Source organism: Echinops telfairi, unplaced genomic scaffold (genome assembly GCF_000313985.2).
Source record: "Echinops telfairi isolate 266 unplaced genomic scaffold, ASM31398v2 ScPeMD7_23;HRSCAF=83, whole genome shotgun sequence".
Classification (NCBI taxonomy): Eukaryota; Metazoa; Chordata; class Mammalia; order Afrosoricida; family Tenrecidae; genus Echinops; species Echinops telfairi.
Window position 1 is genome coordinate 52,756,433 of NW_022103920.1, and position 16,813 is coordinate 52,773,245.

Genomic DNA, 16,813 nt, shown 5'->3' on the forward strand with positions numbered 1-16,813 from the left:
ATTGTGCAGCTTTCAAAGCATATGATGCAATTGAAAATACCGTGGCTTTATTGTTAATAATCAACCTAGTCTTAGAAAATGGCCATCTTGTGGTGAACAAGAAAGATAAGTTGCCTTTTCTCAGGGAGCTTATATTTTTATGGGATATAGTAACCAAACTAAAGAGGATTTCAGAATATAAACTCCAAGAGACTGGAGAGTTACTTATTTAACCATTGCATTATTTTCAAGTCCTTCAATGGCGCACATGCCACGGTGGGTATTCAAAAATGGTTTTGAATAAATAAGTAGGAGTTAGTGAAATGGAGAAACCAAGACTGTAGTAGAGTGACTGCAGAGGTTACTTTAGCTGGGGAATGTCTGGCCTTGCAAAGGAAATGGTGCTTGAGGGGCGACATGAATGACAAAAAGGAATGAAGCTTTGGAAGATCAAGGGAAAGGCATTTTAACAAAGGAACAAGGGCAAAACGCTTTGGGGCTTTAGGCTGCAGCCTTGGCCAGGGAGAACATTTTCATCTAAGCAAAACAAATTGACCTTTTCAAAGATTGAATCAATGACACTGCAATCAATTGTACCAGTGAATTTTTCAACATAAGCAGAAAATATTGTTAGAAGGTTCAAATGCCTCCAAAATATAAATGAATCTACTCTATAAAGGTGAAACAAATGCATTTAGTGCTCCTGATAGGTTTAAATATTCTCTGATTAAGGATGTCATTAGCATTAAAATTTTGTAAACTGAACATTCATTAAAGGTGTACCTTAATATAAAAGTCTAACTTTAGTGTGGTTAATTACCTTCCTCCAGATGTATTACAGCGTCTCCATTTGTCACTTCATTGTTTTTGTAATAATCATTTTCTTAATCTAAGAGGAAAATGAAGAAAGTAATTTGGCCATGTTTACATCACAGTTGCTTAGTATATATCAAACCAGTAGGACTCAAAATCATCATTACAAAAACTTTTGCATCAATTATCTTTCTTCCTATTTAAGTGTAACAAGAGTCTTCAATGAACAAGAAATGCCAGTTTTCTTGAATTCAATTCTTTGTGCATTTCAGTCATCAGATTATATAACATATAATATAACAAATGGATAAATTAGATCCAATATATCTATTCATCTACTATTGCAGAAAATTGTGCATCCAATGGTAACAAATTAGAGTTTAAATTTCCTATATTTTGCCTCATACAAATTCTGCAATAATGCTATCTGAGGAAGTGTAGAGATGTCCCCAAAGATCACAGACAACTTCCAGAGAGCCGTCCAGACATCCAGACGGAGCAACCAAGGAGAAGACTAGCCGTAGAGGTCTTTGGCTCCCTTAATAAATTCTATTGTAAAATCCACGAAGTACATTTTGGCATTTCCCACAATCTACAGCTTTGTTTATAATAAGGAAAAACTTAGAAAAGAGCTATGATACTAAAAGGCTTGGAGAATCCAAGAAGACATCGTCAACCCCACAGATACACTTTCAATTTTTAAATATGAGGGGAAGTGAAAGAAGGTGGGCCTTTAGTATTTTTCTTGCACAATATTTGTCCCCCTGATCTTGCCAACCTGCCATTGATCCTCGGGTTACATAATGCCCAGTCGCCCTGGTAGAACTTTTAACTCCTCTTTTAAAAATAACTATTAAGGATCTTCTAAGAATCTTCGTTGAACATTTCCTGTGTGCTTGACTACATAGTTCTTTTGGCTATCCAGAGGTTACTATCACTTTCCCTTTATGTAATTCTCATTTTCTGCCGAGATCCCAATGTCTCTCACGTGGTTTGACGCTTATTGAAGGCAATATGCTTTACCAGAGAACCAGAGCTCTGCCTGTAATGTAGACTATATTATTAAAGGGTTTGCTGTTAAAACTAGTAACATCCCTGGTCTTCTGCTATGAACACTAATATTTACTGCATATGAATAATCTGGTCCAGTCCAGGCTTAAGCAGCTAATATCCATTCAAGAGCTTAACAGTGATCCCAGGTGTGGGAAATAGCCTTCACCTTACTGCCCCGACCACCAAAACAGGTGGAAGTCTTCATCAAAGCGGAATTTATTTGGCATGCCCTTCTCAGAAATATGTTCTTTTGTACATTTGCTGTGTCTCTCCTATAGAATCAAGTTGTAGTTACTGTTGAAAATGTTTTAAATTATCTAGGTAACATATGTTATCACTATCACTTTCCTCCAATTCTGAAGAATCACATTTCTGAGTTTCGTGTCTATTTCTTCAGGATAAACTTTTTGTGTTGCAAAATGGCTTCGCAGGGGGGAAGGAGAACGCCTTTCCACACGTGGCCAAGGATGATGCCCAGGAGGGAAAGGTCAGACAAGCCTCCAACCTCCAACCTTCTTTATTCTATTTTATTGCGACCATTTCTCACAGCACTCTGTTTTTCTGCTGAGTTTAAAAATCCATCACAATGATCTCACAGAACTCAAAGGCAACACTCACATTTACAGAGTTTATTAGTCCGCTGAATAGGGCTTACTGGTTACAACTTTTCAGGAGCAGTTAAGGATACAGTTCTTTTGTTCTCACTGCCTCTTCTTGGGCCTTCCTTCAGGCGTCTCTCTCTCTCTGAACTTCAACCTCAGCTGTGCTGCCCCTTGACCTCTGCTCCACTTAAGCAAGCGTTACAAAGTTCCCAAAGGCACCCCAAATCTGAAGATGAGTCTATTGTGTGAAGGCCTTCAGCTTGACTCACTCAGATGGTTGGGAACCCCTCCACTTGGTCTCCTGGTCTCAGTGCTGTGGGCTTTGTAGTTGCCACTGCTTCTCTCTAGAGAGATCTCAAACACAACCTGCATGTGGTTCTTCTTCATTGTTGGTTATAAAATTCTCCTTTTCGGCTTCTGCAATGGCTCACTTTATTTCAAATGGAATGAAAAACACTGACTAACACCCACAGTAAGAGATTCGCACACCCTATGTCCACCTTAATTTGGTGAAAGTTAGAAAGAATGTCTCAGTTCCTTCTCCAATTTGCCAACTAGACATATCACTCTCTATCCCTTGGAAGCAGTGAGGAAGGAGCTGTGACGAACAAACATAAACACTCCGCTCGGCAACACCAACACTGGTGTAGACAAGGAAAGAGATGTGTTCCAGGGAAGTGCCCCCTCTAAAGCGAATGCTCTATGGCGGGCATTGCTGTAGGTACCAAGATCTAGAAGATTTGCACCCACTCCCCTTCAGTCATCCTTTCATAAGAATATTTGCCTCAGCCTCATAACCATCCTTCTCTCACACTCGTGACCAACCAACTACAGTATTTGTCAAAGACAAGGATGCTGTGTCTACTTTCACCTTGGGCCAACGTTCTCTCCATGTTCATCACCAACTTAGCATGAGGACCCATCCATGAATCAGGTCCAAGTAATTTCCACCTCTGACAACTGGCCATAGGAACCTAACACAAATTCATAGCTGTGAGCAGTTGAGAGAACCTCTAAAAATATCACCATCTGGCAGATTCATAAATCATAAATTCAATAAGCTATGTCGCACTGTTGTTAGACTCCGTAGTTGGTTCTGGCTCATAGTCACCCCATGTATCACAGATAGAAACACTGCCTAGTCTTGAACCATCCTCCCAATTGTTAGGTTTGAACCCATCATTGTAGCCACTGTGTCAATCCATCTCATTGAGGGCTTTCTCCTTTTTTACTGACCTTTACCAAGCATGATGACCTTTTCTAGGGACCGGTCTCTCAGATAACATGTTCAAAGTATGTGAGATAAAGTCTCCCCATCCTCACTTCTGCAGAACATTCTAGCTTTCCTTCTTCCAAGCCCGATGCGTTCTTCTGGCAGTTCATGGTGTTTTCGCACCTCTTCCTGGGCACATAATGTAAGGTATCAATTCTTCTTTGTCTTTCGCGTTCACTGCCCTCCTTTCACTTGCATCTGAGGCAACTGAAGATACCAGGTGCACCTTGGTCCTCAGAGTGACATCCTTGCTCTTCCACGCTTTAAAGAGGTCTCCGGCAGCAGATTTTCCCAATGAAACAGGTCATTGGGTTTTTGACTACTCCTTCACAAGCAACGATTGTGGATCCAAGCCAGATGAACTTCTCGGCACCTTCAAACTTTGCTGCGTTTATCATGATTTTATCTGTTGGTCCGGTCGTGAGGATTTTTGTTTTGGTTACATTGAGTTGTAACTCATAGTATAAGCCACAGTGAAGGCTGCAGCTCTTGATTTTTGTCAGCAAGTGCTTCAAAATCTTCTCACTTTCAGCAAGCAAGGTTGTGTTCCCTGCGTATCTCAGGTTGTTAATAAGCCTTCCTCCAATCCTGATGCCACTTTCTCCTTCATCTACTCCAGCTTCTGTGATTCTGTTAAGTATAGAGATTGAATAAGTACGGTCTAAGGGTGTAATCCTGACACACAACTTTACCAGCGTTACCTCGTTACCTTCAAATGATTGCCTCTTGGTCCGTAAACAGGTTCCACAGGAACACAGAGAAGTTTGCTGGAATCCATCTTCTTCTCAATGCTATCCATAGTTTATTATGATCCCTATTGTCATATGGCTTTTCATAATCAATAAAACACAAGAAAACAAATGTCTGGTATTCTTGGTATTAGATGAAGATCCATCCGCCATGACCAAGGTACTCTTCTGAATTTCTGACAGCTCCCTGTCGGTATACTGCCGAATTATCTTCAGCAAAACTTTACTTGAATTTGATGTGAATGATATGGATCAATAATCTCAGCATTCTCCTGGGTCCACTTTCTTTGGCATGAGCACAAATACGGGTCCCTTCCAGTAGTTGGACCAAGCAGTTGTCTTCCAAACGTCTTGGCACGGATGGAGAGTGCTTTCAGCGTTTCATCAACTTGTTGCCATATTTCTATCGGTTGAAATATTCTTCAAGCCTTATATTTTGAAAGAAGACAGAAGAAATAGTTGAATATTTTCAAAATTAATGAGCTCCAAGTTACAAAGTTCAGAGAGCTTTTCAAAGCCCAGAAAGCTCAGAGAACTTCAAGCAGAATAAACAACAGTAAAAGCCGGGCTGGGAATGGGAATGAAGCATACCATATCCAACTGCAACATGTCAATACTGAGAACAAGTGTCAAAAGATGACAAGTTGTTGGGGGGGGGGGGAGTGAAACAACTTGCCTGTAGAAGAACAAAGATAACCAAGGACTTATATGATGAATTTATATAAGAGTAGCACTCAAACATTGATGAAGTTTAATATTCTAACTTTAGAACGTTATATTAATTAATTGTTTATATCTAATGAGAAAGAAAGCTATCTGTACCTGCTAACTCAGCAGTCTGGCAGCTAGCACAAATTTTAAGGATTGTTAATAGGAATAATAAAATATTAAATATTTTACTAACAAGATGATCCTAAGTTCTATCTCAATATTTTATCACATAATAATAAAATAGGCCTTCGTTACCATATAAGACATTACTATCACCAATTCAATTTCAACTCATGGGGACCCCACAGGACAAGAACTAACTGCCACAGGGAGCTTCCAAAGCGGTAACTACATGGGCCTGAGCCCACGTGTCTCTCCAGCAGAATGGCTGGGGGGTAAAAGCATGACCTTTTAGTTACCTGTCAAGCACTTAACCACACAAACATAAGAGCTTCGTTTGTATGATGGACTGATTGCGAAAAAAATTGCATAAAATTTTTCTATAAAACATGTTATTTAACAAAAGTTTGTGCAATTTATTTTATCTATTTTATCCACCATGCTGTGAAAATTGGGGGTATTCTCGAAAACATTCTAGTTAAAGGTAAAAGAGGCTTCAATTTTAATCATACTGTTTTGACAATTTAAATGTACTTTCCGTCTCACAACATTTTCAGGAATTAATATTGAAAACTGATGAATATAATTTATAGTTAACTACAGATAGTGTCATGTTTAGCATTAACCATTTATCATTGGTCTCTTTTCTTTGCTTAAACAGTAGGCATTCTTGGTACTAAGGGGAAGCAAAACCCTAAGTTTCTACTGGAAAACATTCATTATCTTTTTTAATCCACTTAGTGGCATCACAGCCCATCATATAATAAAAATGTTAGCAGCAACAAAAATAACAGAATATACTTATCGATTGTGCAAATGAACCAGATACTTACAGAATGTGCAGATTCAAGGGGTTATTGTAATTCAGTAACACAGCTCAGACAAGAATGCTTTAGAAAATTTTAAAAATATAGCAAAGTTAGCAAAAGGTTTTCAGCCTTGTGGGTATATTGATGCATGGAAGCTGGGCTTGCAACAAGTATTTCCATTAGTAAAACTAACAATAGGAATATGTTTTAAACTATTAATTTCTGATGAATCACTGTATGAAACTTGCATAGACAGTCATTTTGGTGACACTTGCTCTGACAGTGTCACCTGGTGCATTCTGTACCCACACACCCCAATACTGACCCCACTGTACCATGTGATTGAATCCATACAGGAAGAATTTATGTATGGCAACTGACAATAACAAAAGAGTCCAATAGACTGTTTTTGAAGCCATGCCTAACAGATATATATATATATATATATATATATATATCAAGAAAAGAGAATTTATGAGCATGATTTATTCATTTGGTGTTTGGGATTTAAAAACCCTGAAGCAATACTAAGGCTTTAGGGACAGGGCTATCTTCCCCCAAATGGGAGAAACTTTATAAGCACAGTTACCTTTTCAGTCAATTTTAAGACAACGTTGGAAATAAAGTCTCATAGAAATTCAAGTTCAGGCAGTAAGAAAATCAGTGCATGCAATGAACAAGGTTGAGAGATGCAGAAGTTTATAAATTTTTTATCTTTGAAATTCTGTAAAACTAAGATGCAAAGTGAAAATATTTCACCTCTTAGTAATCTCACAGTATGAAAACTCAAAGAGCAACACTTTTCCACATTGGAATTCAAGGAATAATTCCTATTCATGTGTAAAAATTCAAATATATACAACTGGAATAATAAATATTCACATGTGCCCTTACATTGTAAAAACCTGGCGTTGAATGCCAACAAGAAAGAACACAATTAGCACATCTCCAGTTGAAGGAATTGAAGAAAATGTTCCAACCTTGAGTTGAAATATTGAAGCATTCTACAGCCAAAATCACGAACAGTGTAGGAAACATCAAAAGAAGATATAGGAAATAGAGTCACTGTATGAGAACGAGTTGATTGATGATTAGCTATTCCAAGAGGTAACATAATCAAGTACAAATGGTACTTAAAGAAGTCCAAGTTGAACTGAAAGCATTAGAAAAGAACAAAGCTCCATCATTGACAGAATACCAATCCAATTGAAATGCTCCAACAAGTGGATGGAGCACTGAGGGCATTAACTAGTACTCTAAGTTAGTTAAAGTTTATTTTGCCAACCTGGCCCATAAACACATGTGGGGTTAATTGAAGGGCAGAGAGATAAATGGATCAGTGAGCCTCACCTTTCTGGTTCTCGGGTCTCTTACTTTCTGATGGATGGACCAGGGTGCAGCTGCCTTAGCCAGTTCCTTGCTTCAGCTGGCAAGGCTCACTTCCTGCCAGACATCCCTGAGGAGAAGCCACATGGACCTACCCCAATGCAGCCCTGGGTGCTGCAGCAGCCATGTGGAGACCCCTGCCAGCGCTGAGATGCTTACACGCTCACTGATTCAGTTGTCCTCCTGAAGTTGGCAAAATAGTGTGTGCTTTGTGAGATGGTGGAGGACTTTGTGGGTTGGTGTCGGACATATGGGCTAATGTTGGACTTGTGGGCTTGGGCAGCCCTGGGTTGGGATGTTTTCTTGATGTATACTTAACCTTTATACCAAATTCACTTTTATACATGAGTTTCTGTGGATTTGTTTCTCCGAAGTACCCAGACTAGCGCATAGTCTATGTAAAGAAATTTGGAAGGAAGTTCCCTGGCCAACTGACTGGAAGAGGTTCATATTTGAGGATTAGAGGGAGGCTTATTAATGAACAGCAAAATGCAGATGACATGCGTTTGCTTGCTGAAGCATTTGCTCATGAAAATCGAAGACTGCAGACTTCAGTGTAAATTTCAATTCAACGTAAAGAAAACTAAAATCCTCACCAATGGACCAGTAGAAAACATCATGATAGAGAAAAGATTTTCAAGAATTTCATTTTACTGGCATCTACAAGCAATTCTCATGGAAGCAAGAGTAAAGAAATCAAATAAAATACTGTATGAGGCAAATCTGCTGTACAAGACCACTTCAGAGTGTTGTCACTTTGAAGACTAAGCCAGAGCCTGGCCGCTGTCATTTCAATTGCCTCATGTGCATTTGATTGCGGGACAATGAATAAGGAACACCACAGAAAAAAATAGATGCATTTAAATGGTGGTGTTGGTGAAGACCGTTAAAAGTACCATGGGCTACCTGAAATACAAGCAAATAGATCTTGGAAGAAGTACAATGAGAGCACTTCATAGAAGTGAGGCTGTCAAGACTTTGTTGCATGTGTTTGGGGCATGTTATCAGGAGGCACCTGTCCCTGGGTAAAGACATCAGGCCTGGTACAGTAGAAGGTCAGGGTGAAAGACTGACACAGGGCCTGCCACGGCGTGCGCCGGCATCGCAAAGTTGGCACAGAACCAGGTAGTGTTGCACAGAGGGTCCCTGTGAATAGAACTGACTCTGTGGCATCTAACAAAACATCCATTGTAAGATTAATGCGGTCCCAGTTTTCAAAATAATTTATAATAAGGGTTATTGAAAAGGCAATGTGCATAATATTGCACTTGATTTTCTTGCAATTATTATTATAAAGTCATTATTACCTTTCTTTTTCTAGATGAGCCAGCACCAACCTCTACACTGTTAAAAAATTATCTTGATAGCTAATTCAAAGCCTGTGCTATAAAATGGACATTTCTGAGTCATTCAATTTAATATGTTTTCACTAAACATTTCTTTTCAAAAAGGGCACATTTTGAATTAAAAAGGGAAATATACCGATATCTCTAACTGATAGTTCTGCCTTGTGGAATAGCTATTTCCCAGAGACATAAAGTAATACCAACTTGCCTCCAGGAATATATTCTTGACCTCTTGATCCCAGGTAATTCTCTAAAACTGCACCTGTGATACATCTTGTGATAGTGTGGAATGCATTGTTTTATTTGTATGTGTTTCCTTGCCCCCATAAAATCTATTTGGTTGCCAGGGGAGTGCCTCTGTTCCTACTGCCTTATCATTCAGAAGCACTAAAATGACAAAACGCTTCTTCCTAAATTCCATAAAGAAAGCTTTTATTTTACTTTTCTCTCTTTCTTTCTGTTTTTAAATGGCGAAGTAAAGTCTCTAAGAAATAAGATGTGCTGTCAGCCATAATCCCAGCTTAGCATCAGGAAATTTTTCAGGATTTCATTCCTTCCTTCTGCTGGTTCAATAAAGGCCAGGGAACTTCAGCTTTTTTTAAACCTAATATTTATCTGATCATCTGAAAAAGAAGCTCTCCTTGAAGACCAGTATTATTTTGAGGACCTATGAGGGCCTAGAAATGTCAGCAGTTATATGCACATCCTTTCCAACCTCAAGTACACGGACATATTTTAGGACTAGGTCATCTAGTTCAGGACTTAAAGCTACATCCTCCTGCTCTGCCCTGCCTCCAGTCCTATCTCACACCCTACTCCTCAACAACTTCCCACAGTCCCAAATCTTATACCTTCCTTCTTTATAAACCCCAAACCAAACCCATTGCCATAGAGTCTCTTATAACTCATGATGATTACCTTTGTAGTTTACAAGATTTTGCATCGCTATGCAAGCAGAGAGCCCCAACATTTTTCCAGGGCATGGTTGGTGAGTTTGAACTACTAATCTTGTGGTTACTAGCCCAACCATTAACTCACAGGGCCACTGAAGCTCGTTTTGCCTCTGTTATCTGAAACCAAACTCAATGCCGCTGAGTCAATTCTGACTCATGGTGACATTTCTTAATAAGTATTGCTTGAGTATGTACTATGTCCCATGGATGAATCCAACAGATAATAATTGAATTAAATTATATATTAGTAAGTACTATGGATAGAAAATTAGGGGTGTAAAGCAAGAAGAATAAAGGAGATTGAAGCTTTGGTTCCAATTTTAACTTTAATGGTCAGAATCTACCTGGTTGAAAGTAGACATGTACGTGAATGTAAAAAGAGCTATGGCACTTATCCATATAAATACCTGAGAAATAATCCGCAAAACAGAGGTAACGTCAGACTACCTGGTATTACCAGGTCAAGAGACCTTAAGACAAGAAGAAAGCTAGGATGCTCTTTGAAGATAAATAAAGTGAGAACCTTGGACTTGAATAAGCAAGAAGGAGAATGACAAAGGGCTAAAGTGATAACTCAAATCATAAAGGACCCTGTAGGCCTGTAGGACTGTGACACCTGGTCTCAAATGATAGGAGCCACTGAGAAAAATAATTGACATTATCCATTCTATGTTTAAAACTAGCTCCCTAAATACTTTCTTGATAGGAGGATGCAAAAGCAGGGACTACTAGCAAGAGGCTATTAAAACTTAGATCCAAGGGGCAGCGCTATTTCAGCACATATGCGGAAGAGTTATAACATAGATATTTCAGACTAAGCATCAACAGGATTCCCAACCAACTGAGAACAGAAAAGACAACCTCTATGATTTGGGCATGATAAATCACTGAGGCTCTTCATCCACCATCATTGCAATATAGCAAAAGCAAAAGACAAAGAGAAAGAGAAATGGATATACAAAGGGGAAGCTGGCAGTGTTGAGAAGGCAAGGATGGAGGGAGTTATAGAGGAAGAAAAATGAAAATCAATTAGAAAACTGTAAACTATATAGTTCTAATTGTGGTGTGGGTGATAGAAGTGAAATGAAAGATGTTGAATTGTAGCATTAGTTCTTCCATTCAGTAGGGAAGTCACTGTTTTTTCCTGACCTTCAGTTTTTTGGTCTCTCACAGTGTATAGTATCCATCTCATTAGGCTGTTGCCGAAAGAATAAAATAAATAACACAAAGTGCCGGTTTTACTCCTTTCTCTTACACATTGTCGTTAGGTGCCGTTGAATCAGTTCCAGTTCACAGTGACCCCTGCGGACAAGAGAATGAAACGCTACCTCTCCCTGTGCCACCCTCACATTGCTCATTCCTGTGTTTGAGCCCATTGTTGGGCCACTGCGTCAATTATCTTGTTGATGGCCTTCCTCCTTGTCCTTGCCCGTCCTCTTAACCAGGCATGATGTCCTTCTTCAGGGACTGGTGTCTCCTTATAACATGTCCAATGTCCAGAGTACAGAGGTACATGTCTCCTGAGAGCATGTCCAAAGTACTACAAGGCACTACAAGCCCAAACAAACCAACACGCGGTTGTTTCTAGAACAAAAAAGGAAAAGTGTGTGAGTCAGCTCCTCGTATCAGTAAACCAGTCCAGAAATACTTTACGTTTCTTTTTGTTTCAGCTTTCTTTAAAGCTCTACCTCCTTTCATGTGTATAATCCTTATATTTTCTCTCCCTATGAAAGTTATCCCAAATTCATCTAAAATGAATATATTCCTCCCCTGTAAGCAATGCGATATGAAGCAGTATACTTCTAGTGAGAACTGAACCTCTGTTATGATTTTTCATGTGTGGTAACCAAAGGAATGTGGATATTGCCAATTAGAAGAAAAAATAAGCAAGTGCTGAAATTAGATCACAAATTGACATCCATATTTAGGTAAACTTGAATCTTCATCATGAAAAATAACTAGCTATTTATAGATACCAATATATAATGAACATCTTTCCTCCATGTTAGATATTTTTTTAAGTCTACCCTTGGAATCTAGTTAGTAATCATAAACTAAGTACAAAAAAATTTACTTTTTCTCCAGAAAGACTGCCTATCCTATTAGAAATCACATGTATAGTGAACAGACTACTATATTACAAACACAAAACATGAACCAATGAATCCAATCCTACTGCCCTCATATTGGCTGGGATTCATAGTGACCTGTAGAACAAAGTAGAACTGTCCCCTAGGGTTTCCAAGGTTGATAACCTTCAAGGACACAGACTGCCATGTCTTTCTCCCCAAAAGTTGTGGTCAATCCCAACCACTGACCTTTGGTTTAGCACCTGAACCATTGCATCACCAGAAGCAATTAAATTGTTTTTCAATATGTTATTAAATTGTAAACTGAAATTCATACATAAATGTTCTGACATTTAGAACACAGGTAAGCAGCTATTAAATGACCATATGTATTTATTAATACATATAACACAATTTCATCTACCAGAAAACAATTCAAATGACTATGTAATCAATAAAGTTTGGATATCAGCAAAATAGAGAGATCAAGGGGCATGGGAAGATCAGAGCCTAAAGAGCTTCTTCAGGCAGAGGACAATTGATGCTAGTGCCTTGGCCCTGCAAAGATATCCAAGACATTACCTCTGTACTTACCCTGTTTCCCCAAAAGTAAGACATCCTCCGAAAATAAGACCTACGTACAGTTTTGCCTCTAGCTGAAATATAAGACATCCCCCCCAAAATAAGACCTCCCTGAATATAAGACCTCCCTGAAAATAAGGGTTTGGATTATTATGATGATGTTCAGGAAGATGATGACATGACTGTCATTGAATAAATGAGTAAATGTACCATAGATTACTGTACATGGAAATAATGGTAGTAACAAGAAATTCTTGATACTGTAGGATTCACAATTTGTCTGGTTATGCTGATTTGTGATGACAACTACTACCATACCATATATAGGTAATAAATTTTCTTTTTTTTTTGTTCAACAATAAATGTGTACCATTTTCTTCTTCATGGAAAAATAAGATATCCCCTGAAAATAAGACCTAGCACATCTTTGGAAGCAAAAATTAATATAAGACCCTGTCTTATTTTCAGGGAAACAGGGTAGGAACATACTAATGTGTATCACAATAGTACACAGTTCTCCTCAAGGGGTAGTCCATAGGGAAGATTAATGAAATTAATGGCACGATGATTTTACATTAAAGATAGAAACTCAAAGCTAAACTCACTACCATTGATTCACTCCCAACTTATAGCGACCCTATGGGACAAAGTAGAATCACGCCTGTGGGTTTCCTAGGTTGCAAATCTTAACATGGGTAGAAATCCTCATCTTTTTTCTGTGGAGTGGCTGGTGAGTTCAAACTGCAGAACTTAAAATTTGCAGCAAACCACATGTCCATTACACCATAAATCCACAAAGCCAAACTCGCTGCTGTCAGGTCACTGCTGATTGATAGAGACCCTATAGGATATGATAGAACTGCCCTGTTGAGTTTCTGAGACTAACTGTTAACAGGAATAGAAAGCCTCGTCCTTTCCCCTCTTGTTCTGTAGGCATTGTCAATTCTAAGAAGTTAAAAATCGCAGCACTAAAAATATTTTCATACATTTAAAGTTCTCAAAAGATAGGCAAAGAAAATTGCAAATAAAATAGGGAGAAAAGGCCACTTTATTTCAGACTTGAAGACATGCTCCTAGGACATAAGAGGCCATTGGTTTTTCTGAAGTCTGTATATCCTTGTGCTGAAGAGTTGAGTCATGGTTGTTAAGACCGTAGTATATTATCACAAAATCTTAGCCCATCATTTATCAAAGTAAACTAATACAGATGTATCTTTCCACTATCAAAGCATCCAAATGATAAGTAAAATAATTCACTCTTTAATGTCAGAATGAAAAAATATATAAACTTTCAAGATAACCAACTGCCAATGACCTCAGAAATTTGAGGAAAAAAAATATAGTGAACGGATGAATCGAGAAAAGCTTCGTTAACATCACACTCTTTTTATATATTTGGCATTTCATTTGTGAGAGGAGGTAAAAAGAATAACACATCATCCCTAACACCAAGGTACTCGCAGTCTGATGGGGGACCTGGCAATCTAATGGAGGAATTTACGAGTTAAAGATATATTATGGCCTACAAAGTCTCCTCGACCACTGTTAATTGAAAAAAGGCAACTTATATAACTGAATTAATTTTATATCCAGTATTTTATTCTTTATTTGTGGAGTTCTCCTTTCCTCCATAGCCTCCCTTTTCATTTAAGCAAATTAAAAATATCTTAGTTTATCACATTGATCTCTTCCAATATTCTCAGACTTCCTTAATGTGTACTTTCTTAACTTCTTGTGCTATTATAGTCGAGACGTTAAAAAAGAAAAGTGGTACCTCTCACATTACCATGGAACAGATTAAAGTTTCTCTTGTGATTGTGGCCAAATTATGTTATACATTTTGTCATTATAGAAGGGAAAACATTTAGGGAAAAATTCCATTATTCTTTTTTTTTTTTTAAGGGTCACTGATGTTTATTTTGCAAACAAAACCACTGCCTGTTGACACCTTGGGATGCCACTGGGACACTTGGTGGGAAGCTTGAGAGAAGGGCGAGGCGTTGGGCTGTCACAGGATCACAAAGCTGGGGTTTCCAACAGGCGTCCAGATGGTCTGGCTTGGCTGCGGGGGCAGCTCTAATGAAGCGGCGAGAACACCGACAGGCTCGGGGGAGGGACTACCAGAGGTCTGCCTGCCCAGCTTATTTGGCGAGGGGATTTCTGAACTTCTGGCCAGCACACTTGGCCTTGCTGCCCAGCTCCTCTTCAATTCTGAGGATCTGGTTGTACTTGGCCAGGCGTTCAGATCGGCACGGCGCACCAGTCTTGATCTGTCCAGTGCAGAGTCCCACCACCAGGTCAGCAATGAAAGCATCCTCGGTCTCCCCAGAACGATGAGACACTATGACGCCCCACCCATTGGACTGGGCCAGCTTGCACGCCTGCAGAGATTCGGTCACGGAACCGATCTGGCTCACTTTGAGCAGGAGGCAGTTGCACGACTTCTCGCCCACGGCCTTGGCGATTCGCTTCGGGTTGGTCACTGTGAGATCATCCCCTACCACCTGGATCCCTGAACTGGCAGTGAACTTGGCCCAAGCGTCCCAGTCATCCTGGTCGAAGGGGTCTTCGATAAACACCACTGGGTAGTTCGCGATGAAGGACTTGTACAGGTCTGCCAGTTGGTCAGGTGAGATGTACCTGCTGGGGTCATCAGGAGACTTGAAGTCTAGGTCGTATTTCCCAGACTTGAAGAACTCGGAGGCAGCTACGTCCATGCCAATCACCACCTTGTCGGTGTAACCAGCTTTCCCAATAGCATTCTTCAGCAGCTCCAGGGCTTCTTTGTTCGCCAAGATGTTGGGGGAAAATCCGCCTTCATCCCCGACATTGGTGGCATCCTTGCCGTACTTCTCCTTGATGACGTTCTTCAGGTTGTGGTATACCTCGGCCCCGATGCGCATGGCCTCCTTGAAGTTGGCTGCCCCGACGGGGAGGATCATGAACTCCTGCATGGCCAGCTTGTTGCCGGCATGGGAGCCGCCGTTGATCACATTGAAAGCAGCAACTGGCAGGATAACTTCGGAATTGCCAGCTAAGTCAGCAATGTGACGGTATAGGGGGACTCCCTACTCAACAGCTCCGGCCTTGCACACAGCGAGGGACACGCCCAGAATGGCATTTGCACCAAATTTTGATTTATTCTCAGTTCCATCCATCTCAATCATCAGCTTGTCGATCTTTTCCTGTTCCGTCACGTCCACCTTCTTGCTAACCAGGGCAGGCGCAATCGTTTTATTGATGTGCTCAACAGCCTTTGAGACACCTTTGCCCAGATACCGGGTCTTATCATTGTCCCGGAGCTCCAGGGCCTCATAGATCCCAGTGGAGGCACCACTGGGCACAGCAGCTCTGAAGAGCCCTTTGGCGGTGTAAAGATCGACCTCAACGGTGGGATTTCCACGGGAGTCGAAGATCTCTCTGGCGTGAATCTTGAGGATAGACATGATGGATGTCTGGCCGCTGGTTCTCGTCGCCCAGGAAGGAAGTGGAGGAGGCTGCAGACACCGAGACGGGTGTTGGGTCAGCGGCCCATTATTCTTTAATTCCTTTCTTCCATGAACTTTTTGAAGGCTCCTTGGTTTCAGCAAGTGCTGTCTTCCAACAACCAAACTCAATACCTTTAAGTCGATTCTGACTCATAGTGACCTTGTAAGAGAGGGTAGAATTTTCCTTGTGGGTTTCTGCAACTCTTCACAGGAGTAGAAAGCCTAGTGTTTGTCCCACAGAGTGGCCAATGATTTTGAACTGCTGACCTTGTGGTCAGTAGGTGTGGTAGTTACATAATCTGGCATCAATTTGAGACTGAAGGGGTGGAATTAGGCCTGTCAATCAGGCTGCAGCTTGATGACCTCATCTGGAGGCACAACAGTGATAAATAGCTCATTGAAGGGCAGACAAGGGCAGACATACTTTCTATGTGAGACATTCCTGTCGACAAGACACATGGAGCTATGCTGATAGAGCTGAGCCCTGGACCTGGAGGAGCCGTGTGGAGACCCAACACCAGACTGAGATGCTTCCACCACCACCGGATCCACAAGACTTTCCACCTACTAGGCTGTGATCTTCTTGCTTCGGCATCATTGCATGGCTTTGTGAGTCTGAAGAGGAATTTATGGACTAGTGTCGACATATGGGCTAATATCGGGCTTATGGACTTGATCTGGACTGGGCTGGGATGTTTTCTTAATGTACAATTGCTCTTTGATATAAAGGTCTCTCTTACACATATATGCATATCTCTAGATTTGTTATTTTATTCAACAAGGACTAACAGAGTAGGCCAATATGTCACCCACCAGGACTCCTCAGCTGTAGTCTTAGTTTACCAATATATTTTAAGCTCCTTATTATAAACAAATAAAT

The 16,813-nt window shown here is 40.2% G+C and overlaps 2 protein-coding genes across 2 annotated transcripts; both read right to left on the reverse strand.

Annotated features, from left to right (window-relative positions):
- Positions 1-14,380: 14,380 nt before the first annotated feature.
- Positions 14,381-15,399, reverse strand: LOC123521537 (alpha-enolase-like). The gene has a single exon (XM_045288799.1). It carries the CDS (start codon positions 15,397-15,399, stop codon positions 14,587-14,589), a length of 813 nt encoding a protein of 270 aa, XP_045144734.1. The 3' UTR covers positions 14,381-14,586.
- Positions 15,400-15,513: 114 nt separating this feature from the next.
- LOC101662231 (alpha-enolase-like) lies at positions 15,514-15,891 on the reverse strand. The gene has a single exon (XM_045288800.1). The coding sequence runs from the start codon at positions 15,889-15,891 to the stop codon at positions 15,514-15,516; it is 378 nt and encodes a 125-aa protein (XP_045144735.1).
- Between the last annotated feature and the right edge of the window lie 922 nt (positions 15,892-16,813).

Excerpts from the sequence above, each read along its gene's own strand:
- LOC101662231 (XM_045288800.1), bottom strand. The coding sequence starts at position 15,891 with ATGTCTATCCTCAAGATTCACGCCAGAGAGATCTTCGACTCCCGTGGA.
- LOC123521537 (XM_045288799.1), bottom strand. The coding sequence starts at position 15,399 with ATGCAGGAGTTCATGATCCTCCCCGTCGGGGCAGCCAACTTCAAGGAG.